The 9,570-nt window shown below is 39.5% G+C and overlaps 1 protein-coding gene across 3 annotated transcripts; it reads right to left on the bottom strand.

Annotated features, from left to right (window-relative positions):
* Positions 1-1,630: 1,630 nt before the first annotated feature.
* Positions 1,631-8,624, bottom strand: MANSC4 (MANSC domain containing 4). Of its 3 annotated transcripts, XM_065742301.1 has the most exons (4): positions 8,413-8,624; positions 8,211-8,301; positions 3,290-3,424; positions 1,631-2,457 (listed from the first exon to the last, which is right to left on the bottom strand). In XM_065742301.1, the coding sequence occupies exons 1-4, from the start codon at positions 8,437-8,439 to the stop codon at positions 1,775-1,777; spliced, it is 936 nt and encodes a 311-aa protein (XP_065598373.1). In that variant the 5' UTR covers positions 8,440-8,624; the 3' UTR covers positions 1,631-1,774. The 3 variants fall into 3 exon arrangements, with proteins under 3 accessions (XP_065598373.1, XP_065598372.1, XP_065598374.1); XM_065742300.1 differs by having other exon boundaries at positions 8,211-8,624; XM_065742302.1 differs by lacking the exons at positions 8,211-8,301; positions 8,413-8,624 and adding an exon at positions 3,977-4,241.
* Between the last annotated feature and the right edge of the window lie 946 nt (positions 8,625-9,570).

Below are 9,570 nucleotides of genomic sequence, written 5' to 3'. Positions count from 1 at the left end.
TAAGGAACTTGTGGGGCCTTGTCATTGTTAGTTGAACTTTTCATTATGAGTATCTTCAGTGGTGGACTAGATTCAGCCACTTGAATTAGAGAAGTGCAATTTGATGATAAAAGTCAGCTTATTCAAATTTGAACAACATCTTGAAGTGAGTATGTCTCCAGAGCTTATTCCAGATATGCACAGAACTGCACTTAAAAACAAATCCTATGTAGTTCTACTTATTCTAGATAAAGGTGACAGAATTGCTTTAACTGATTAAAAAAGAGAAGCCCACAAAGAAACACTACTCCTTTAAACTGTTCTTCTTATACTCTGTCAGTCTCTCTTTTGTCACACATAAATTAACAAATATGTTCCATCAAAAAATAAAGTTTTTTTTTTTTTAAACTTCAGCTCCGTAAAACTGCAGTGCTACTCAGTGTGCTCTAAAATACAATTTTAGGGTGGTCTTTTCCTCTGAAATCAAGCTGCTCAACTCTAATTAGATATGCGTGGGATTTTCTGTAATAATCTAGCTTTACATAAACCTTACTATTTTCTACATAGACATAAGAGAATCAATTTTATTGTTGTTTGTTTCCTTTAATAACATTTACACTCATCTTGGAAATAGATACTTCTTACAGCTAGTGAAGAAAGTGAGGAATTCTGAGAAAGCAACAAATTAAAAAGAGAAAGAATACTCCTGATTACCACTGAAAATGTTTGCTTTGCTAAGTGAACTTTCTGAACAAGCCTTGTTGATGCAGTCACTTTATTTATGTTCAGGAGTAGCAGTTTTATGAAGAGAGTACCCAGGATGAAGAAACAAAAAAGATTTTTTTTAATTATAATGCTAACTTCTAGAGCTTTCAAAATCTTTTGTGTATTTCTGTGCAGCATACATTAAATATCCGTATTTAAAATAGCAAATTATGTAAATGATAAATATGTGTACGCACAATAAAACAAGTCAAGGTGGACAATACAAATCAACCATAATTGCAGTTCATGAACAATTCTTAGTTGCATTTGTGCTTTCCTTAGCTGATAGTAGAGTGGATCTGTCAGTGTATCACAGAGTAATTAAGTTTAAAAAACAGGAAAAGTCTGATGGTAGTTCTAGGAAGGCTTCAAAAGCAGTTGAAGTTATTGTTGTCAGAAGATTGAGGTGAAAGCAAAGCATAAATAGTTGAATGATCAGATGTTTGAGTTAATGGATTTCATTAGTTTTTGGTGCTCATTTTTTAAATTGGTATTTTTCTTCAAGGAAGTAAACAGTGCTGGCTAAATTGTTTTGTTCCAGTATTAGGGGTATTTAGTGAAAAACAATCTAGAATTTAACAAGAAGAAATGAATACAGTTTTTATGGAAACAACTAGATCTGAGGCAATTAAATAATTGTTACCATTAAATCTTTAATGATATAAAATTTCAATCACTTTTACTGATTGCATTTGAAATTCTCTAAGGCTGGTCAAAGTCCAGGCAGAGGTCATGTAAAGCTCCAGTGAATCTACTTTCTTAAGTTAGGGTAAGTGTACTGTTTTTGTTAGGCATTATTCTGAGTCAGATTGTGTACCATAATGTGCTCAAACGGATCTAGATGTAGTGAGAGCTGTGAGTGTGCACTTCTTACCCAAAGAGGCTGTGGAAATGTGTTTAATTGGTGAGAATGAAATTAACAGCTGAATGATTCTGAAACTTATTCTTCGTTTTGCAAAAGAATTGGGCCCGAAAACATGATTCATTTTTAAAAGCCTATTTGTTCCAGTACAAGGGTTGTGAATGTATTTTACAAGCTACCTTGGACAGTAGTGTATTTTATTTGCCTAGACTTTGTTCTTCTTCTCAGTGTGGGTTGGTAGTGACCTTTCCTACTTCTGCAGCGCCCTGCTCCAGGAGCCACAGTACAAAAGCAAAGGAAGATGAGATAACAGCAGAGAACAACAGGAATCAGCCAGACACCCAGAGCGGCAGCTTCCCAAGCAGGAGCTTCATTATCAGAAGTATAATTCCTGCCACTGTAGCCTTTGGTTTCATTCATCTGTTGTTTGCTGCTGTTCAGACGAGGAGGAGTGGGCATATGGGATAACACCTCTGCAGATCTAGATATCAAAGTTGAGTGTTCAGTCCTGTCTGAGCTGGTGAATGGTCTAGTACTTCCTGCAGTTGTGTTTGTCCTCTTAGCCAAATGGTCATCCAGCAGAGAAGTTGATTCCCTGGAATATGTGCTGTCTTTTGTTTTTACAACCATCAGGCTTGCACTGGAGTTGAAAGTGTTTGCTGCTGTACTGTGGCTGATTGTTGAGGATTGAGCTCGGAGCAGAAGAGAACTTGATGTAACATTACCATGCTGGCATCTTTCCCACTCGGAGGTCTTTGTGCTGTTTTGCCTTTCATGTTTATTTGGTGAGGTGTAAGTACTTGTCTCCTTGAACTTCAAGTTTTCAAAAATAAGAAGGTCTGGATCAATCCCTATTAAATCATAAACTATATTAGTTAATGTCATAAAAGCTTATCTGCATACAAGAGTTATTTTAAGAGTCCAACTGACCAGCAGCTGGAGGATGGCTGTGCTCCTGGGGGCTCATGCATCCAGGTGCCAGCAGTGTGGGAGACTGGGATCCAGGGGCAGATACTGGGTAGAATGAGTGTTTGAGCCCAGCTGCTGGAGCTTAATACACTTTGCATATGAATTAAATACATATTTATACATACACATTATACATATCATGCATGTGTATACACACATATAAAAATATATATATACACATACAAAACTATATATTATTACTAAATATACATATGTATGTTCCCTAGCAGATCTCTCTGTGACTGCATGTGATGGAGGACATGGCTCTTGGTGCTGCCTTTATGTGTCTGCTTTGTGTGTCTCACTGCACTACCTGTGTGGATGGCTGTGATACATGTGTATGTATGCAATATAAATGTATGTGTGGTTGATATGTGCCAAATGGGAATACATTTTTAGCTATGTTAGTATGTGAATCTAGGAGCATAGAGCAGCAACAGCTTTTCCTCTCTCTATCTGTCAGGTCTTATATGGTATTTTCCCTTAACATTATTGGTTAAATATTCAAAGAACCAATTTTGGCAGCAGGGTGCACCTTCAAGGTTCTTTCTCAAATGCTGAATGAAAGAAAGAGTGGGGAAGTATTCCAAGAAGTATGTACATTAAAGAAAATAAAGTATTATCCTATTTTGCCATGTGAGTTACGACAGAAGGCCTTTTAGCAACTGACTGTATATATAGTTTTCAGCCTTTATGCACACAATGCTTGATTACCTGTTGTGATGTTGTACAAAACAACGTTGATTCTAGTTTTTAGTATGCAACTTTCCAATGCTGGGCAAGACACATGCAAGCAATTCGTATTTTCATTAGTAGCTCCATGGTAGAACACTGCTACATTACAGGAAACTGTAATACAAAAAGAATAAAGCTTCATTTATCAGCACAGCAACCATTGCATTTTCCATGTAATTACGAGGGCCTCTCTGAAAGTAATGCCTTGATTACACTGATGCCTTGAGCATCAGTGTCTGATGGTAGCAGAGGGCAGTCTGACATGGAAATGGGTCTGAAGCAGAAGTGTGGAATTGAATTCTTTCATGCAGAAAATATGGCACTGACATCCATTGACACATGCTGTATGCTTATGGAGACCAAACGGTGAATGTTAGCTTAGTAAGGCAGTAGTGGTTTGTCTCAGCAGTGGTGACAGTAACGTGAAAGACAAGCCATATTCCAGACAGCCATGCAGAGCACCACGAAATGAGGAGTTTCTTGATCAGCTCATCCATGTCAATTGGCAGAATAGAACCGGGGAATCATGTATGGAACTAAATACCAGCTTCAGTGCATTGGAAAAGATAGTGGTAATGTTGGAATATCACAAAATTTGCACCAGGTGGGTCCCACAAATCCTCACACAAGGAATAGAAAGAATACTGCAAGTCTGTCAGAACTTACTGAACCAATACAGGGCTAAAGATGATAGTTTCCTGGATTGCATCTTTACTGATGACAAGACGTGGTGTCACTACTATGGGCTGGAGTCAAAATAGCAGTGCATGGAGTGGTGACATTCTCCATCGAAGTGGTGAATTCCTCATCAAATAAGAAGTTCAACACACAGTCCTCAGTGGGTAAAGTGGTGTGTGCAGTCTTTTGAGATAGGAATGGAGGGATCCTACTGGCTTTTCTGGAACCAAAAACTCTGAACACTACATCATGATGCCGACTAAGCTGAAGGCTTGAACATCCAAATGGCATAGAAGGAGACAACCTTCCTCTCGTAACACGGTAACATAGACCCTGTACCAGTTTGAAGATCATGGAGCACAAAGCCAAGCTTGACTGGACTGTCCTACCATATCACTGTACGATCCAGATTAGTCAGATTCCGAATTCCATCTGTTTTGGCTGATGAAAGATGGCTTGCATGGGCAACATTTTCCTAAGCAATCACACTGTTGTAGCAGCTGTGAAAGAGTGGGTCAACTCCACTAAGTGCAGATTTTTATGAGTATGACATGCAGGCTCTTGCTGGCAAAAATACATAGCTACTGGTAATGACTAAGTTAAAAAATAGTCTTTTGTAGTTGAGCATTTGCTATATGAAACAGTGTTATTGTGCTTTTTGTATTTGTTGTAGTTTCCATGGAAATAAACAGTAGACATTACATTCAGAATGACCTATATGCATTATTTAACTCTGAAAGGAACACTAATACTGAGTAGCTAGATAGTAAATAAAATCTGATGCTCTCATTATCATGCATACTTCTTAAGCGCCCAGTCATAAAAGCAGAATGACTTTTAACTATACTCATATTTTACACCTGGAGAAGATGAAAAGAATAGCTGCGTGAATTCTAAATTCTCCGAATAAATAAAACCATTATGCTGTAGCCTGCAGGACTCTTACCAGTTTCCTTCCTTCATCAACTTTTGTTGCAGTGATTGGACTATTTCTAAAAGTAAAGCTGTTAGTATAAGTTTGAAGTGTTTGACTTCGTACAATGGATATCTGTCTACTTGAAACTGGAAGCAAACATTTATTTCACTCAGACTACTAAACAATCATCAGATGGCATATCCTGAACTACAATATGTAACTGGCATCCTGCCTTGCTTTATCTTGTTTGGCTTTCGGCTATTTATTTCTGTGAATATAATATTCAAAACAATTCATCATCTGTATTTGGAGACTAACCACCTCTCTTACCACCTGAAGAAAGCATCACTGAAAACTAATTTTCAAAACTATATAAATACCTAAATCCTAGTGGTTTAAGATAGCTGAAAGCATGAAAATTGGCTTTTAGAAGTCAATTTAATTAAATGCTTTTGAAAAATGTTATATTATGTGATATGCTTCAATCCTCAAGGTAAATGTTATACTCGTCAAAATATCAAGTCAAAAGTTGATTTTATTTTATATCATTGTGCTTGGAGTAGGTTCAGTGTTAATTTTGGTTTAGTCACATGAAGTTTTTTAGTTTTTATTTTATTTCATTTGTCCTGAATGTAGGCTCCATACCTGAATTTTTATGACTACAGAAAAAGTATTGGCAGGGCAGATGACACATTCAACAGCAGAAAATACTGTAAATTATTTAAAAATCGAAGGAAAATTTTCTGATACTGACTTCGGTTCTCAAGGCTTTTCACTTCAGAAAATTATAGAATAAAATCATAGAATCCTTAGAGTTTGAAGGGATAGTGACATCCACAGCTAGATCAGGTTGTCCAGAGCCAGCCTCTCCAGCCTAGCCTGAAAGTCTCTGGGAACAGAGCATCTACCACATCTCTGGGCAACATATTCTAGTGCCTCACCACCCTTACTGAAAAATACTTTTTCTTCATATCTAACCTAAATCTACCCTCTTTGAACTTGAAAACATTTCCCCTTGACTTACCACAGCAGACCATGTTGAAGAGTCTGTCCCCTTCCTTCTTATAGCCCACCCTTAGACGCTGAAGGGCTGTTAACTTGGTCATCCAGGAGCCTTCTCTTCTACAGGCTAAACAGCCCCAGCTCATTCAGCCTGTCCCTGTAGGAGGGGTGTTCCATCCCTTGGATTATTTTTCTGGCCCTCCTCTGGACACACTCCAACAGGTCTCTGTCACTCCCACATTGAGGACTCCATATCTAGATGCGCTACTCCAGATGAGGCTTCACCAATGCAGAGTAGAGGGAAAGGATCACCTCCTTTGACCTGCTGGCTACGCTTTGTTTGATGCAGCCCCGGATACAGTTGGCTTTCTGGTCTCTAAGGGCTCATTGCTGGCTCATTTCCAGCTTCCGATTCACCAGTATCCCCAGGTCTTTTTCAACAGAGCTGTAGTCAATAGCTTATATTGATAGTAGATGTTGTCTTGAGCCATGTGCAAGACCTTGCACTTGGCTCTGTTGACCCTCATGAAGTTCTCCTGGGCCCACTGTTCAAGCCTGTCTAGGTCCCTCTGGATGGTATTTCCAACCCCTACAATTCTGTGAATCTTGAGGTACAAGCCAGCTATGCCACTGTTTTTAAATTTCATTTCTATCTTATAAGATTACCTTTCATGGATTAAGAACTGGTTGACTGGTTGCAGTGAAAGGGTTGTGATCAATGGTTCTATGTGTGGGTGGAGACTGGTCACAAGTGGTGTCACCCAAGGGTCAGTCTTGGGACTGGTACTCTTCAGCATCTTTATCAATGACATAGATGATGGCATTAAGTGCACCCTCAGTAAGTTTGCAGACAACACCAAGCTGAGTGGTGCAGGTGATACACTGGAGGGAAGGGAAGCCACCCAGAGGAACCTGGACAGGCTGGAGAAGTGGGCCTGTGTGAACATAATGAGGTTCAACAAGGCCAAGTTGCACTTGGGCTGGGGAAATCCTAGGTATTTATACAGACTGGGGAAAGAACTCCATGAAAGCAGCTCTGTAGAGAAGGACTTGAGAGTCCTTGTGGACAAGAAACTGGACATTAACCTGCAATGAGCACTTGCAGCCTGGATGACCAACTATATCCTGGCTACATTAAAAAATGAGTGGCCAGCAGGGAGAGGGAGGTGATTGTCCCCATCTACCCAGCTCTTCTAAGACCCCTTCTGGAGTACTGCATTCAGGCCTGGGGCCCCCAGCACAAGAAAGACGCAGAGCTCTTGGAACAGGTCCAGAGGAGATCCACTAAGATTATCAGAGGGCTGGAGCACCTCTCCTATGAGGAATGGTTGAGGTAACTAGGCTTGTTTAGCTTGGAGAAGAGAAAGTTCTGGGGAGTCCTCATTGTGGCCTTGTAGGGAGAATTATAAACAGAAGGGAGAATGACTGTTTACATGGGTTGGTAGTGATAGAACAATGGAGAATGCTTTTAAACTAAGACGGGAGATTTAGGTTGGATGTTAGGAAGAAGTTTTTCCCTTAGAGTATGGTGACACACTGGAACAGGTTACCCAGAGAGGTTGTGGATGCCCCATCCCTGGAGGCATTCAAGGCAAGGCTGAATGTGGCTCTGGGCAGCCTGGTCTGTTGGTTGGTGACCTTAGCCACGGCATGGAGGTTGAAACTAGATGATCTTTGAGGTTCTTTTTAACCAAGGACATTCTGTGATTCTATGATTCAGTAACTGTACTATTACTGAGAATCCATCAAGAAGACTGTCTTATCAACTGTCAGTATTTCTTGAAGTATTAATTAGGACATTGGTAATATCTGTGGTAGACTACATCTGTTTCTTTGGGACTGCATGAAAATCACAATCTGATTTAAAACATATTTATGAAATGCCATCTGAAATCTCTGTATTTCAGTTAAGGTTGTAACAAATCTGCATTTGATTGTGTAAGATTATAAAAACAAGGTTCCAATTACCTTTACACCTTCATTACATAGCTAGTCTCATGTCTGAAAAGGAGAAAATATGTCAATTTACAGTGGAGTAGAATTTTTTTGTACAAGAGTAGGTGGTGACTGATATTGAAAAGTTGTTTTAATATTGCCTACAAAATTTTGTAATAGAGATGTAAAATGACAAAGCAGATCCTAAAATTTTTGTGTGTTCCAAGTGTGGACTTCCAAAAATCCCAGGTAAGCAAATGCTATGGGATTGAAGTTAAGCCTCTGCTTTCCTCCCTCAAAAACTAAACTACAAATATCCTTTTTTTTTTTTTTTTAATGTATGCCACAGTCTTTATAATAAACACTCACCATTCCTCTGAAGGCAGCAGGTTCTGCTGCACTGCTGGGAGGAGACTTCTGTATAAATCCTCAGCACCTGGGCTCCTCTCTTCTGTGATTCCTGCAGGTCAATCAGAAGACCAGGAAAGCGTCGGATCCAGCAGTTCTTGTAAAACGTGGTGGGTGTGCAGAGAGAATCTGACTCCAGCAGTAACCCTAGAACCAACAGCACCTCTGATATTGCCACCAGCAGAAGCATCTCTTCAGTGTAGTTGGTTTAGTGAGTGTGCTTTCTCCTTCACGGATGTGCTGAAATTTGGACCAGCATTTTAAGATACATTCTCTTGAGTGGTGAAGATGCTACCAATTCTGCTAGGGAAAGGAGTCAAGAGATGTTTTATCCAAACAATTCTCATGATGTTGTTTGTCCAGCTGCTGGAAGGAAGCAGCCATTTTACGAGCTACACATGATTATGATTATAATAATAATTATTATTGTTCTCTACATTATTTGGAGAAAGTTTTTGAGAGATAACAGGCATGTACTGCTTGTAGTCATTCAGAGATCTTGCTTCTGTAATCTCATGTTTGTGTCTTATGTCCTTCTAAGACCAAACTATGCAAACAGCCCTAGTATGTGATGAATAATGGTAAACACAGCATACAGTTTCACCTCAGCTTTTAAAGTATAGAGCCCAGTCATTTGAGAGTAGGTGCGTCTGCCACTTAGTTCATCCTCACTGTTACTCTCAATATGGAAAGAACAGCTTCATTTAGTTTCTTAATGCATGGTTGTTGCAAATGTAGTTTCCTTCTTGAGTAACAAAATTGAAGCATGCCAGCTAGAGGCCAAAATTTGTTCTTCTTCCACACTCTGCTTTGGTTGTAAAAGTAGTATGATTTTATTTGCAAGGACCTACCAGTAAATTACTATGGCTGGAGAAGGCTGCAACCTACAGAATCACAAAATTGCAGGGGTTGGAAGGGATATCCAAAGATCATAAAGTCCGACACCTCTGCTAAAGAGGCTCCCCACAGTAGGTCACACAGGTATGTGACCAGACTAGGTCATGAATATTTCCAAAGAAGAGACTCCATAACCACACTGTTCCAGTGCTCTGTCACCGTCACTGTAAAGAAATTCTACATATTTGTGTGGAACTTTCTAGTTCCAGTTTTTGGACATTGCTTCTTGGCCTACTACTATACACCACTGAAAAGAGTTTGGACTTGTGCAATTGTCTCCTGCACTTTAGATATTTGTAAACATCAACTGCATTCCCTCTCAGTCTTCTTTTCTTTAGGTTGAACAGACCTAGGTTTCTCAGTCTTTCCTCAAATGGGAGATGCTCCAAGCCCCATATCATCTTTGTCAGACTCCACTAGGCTC

Source organism: Cyrtonyx montezumae, unplaced genomic scaffold (genome assembly GCF_038088225.1).
Source record: "Cyrtonyx montezumae isolate F1298 unplaced genomic scaffold, pur_monq_1.0 scaffold_3, whole genome shotgun sequence".
Taxonomy (NCBI): domain Eukaryota; kingdom Metazoa; phylum Chordata; class Aves; order Galliformes; family Odontophoridae; genus Cyrtonyx; species Cyrtonyx montezumae.
This window is presented reverse-complemented; position numbering and strand designations above follow the sequence as displayed.

Bases quoted from the DNA above. Each gene is read 5' to 3' on its own strand.
- MANSC4 (XM_065742300.1), bottom strand. From the start codon at position 8,439: ATGCTTCTGCTGGTGGCAATATCAGAGGTGCTGTTGGTTCTAGGGTTA. The intron at 3,425-8,210 runs GTGAGTGTTTAT...TTTGTATTACAG, and splicing joins CTGCTGCCTTCAGAGGAATG to TTTCCTGTAATGTAGCAGTG. The intron at 2,458-3,289 runs GTAATCAAGCAT...ATGATTTAATAG, and splicing joins TTTGTACAACATCACAACAG to GGATTGATCCAGACCTTCTT.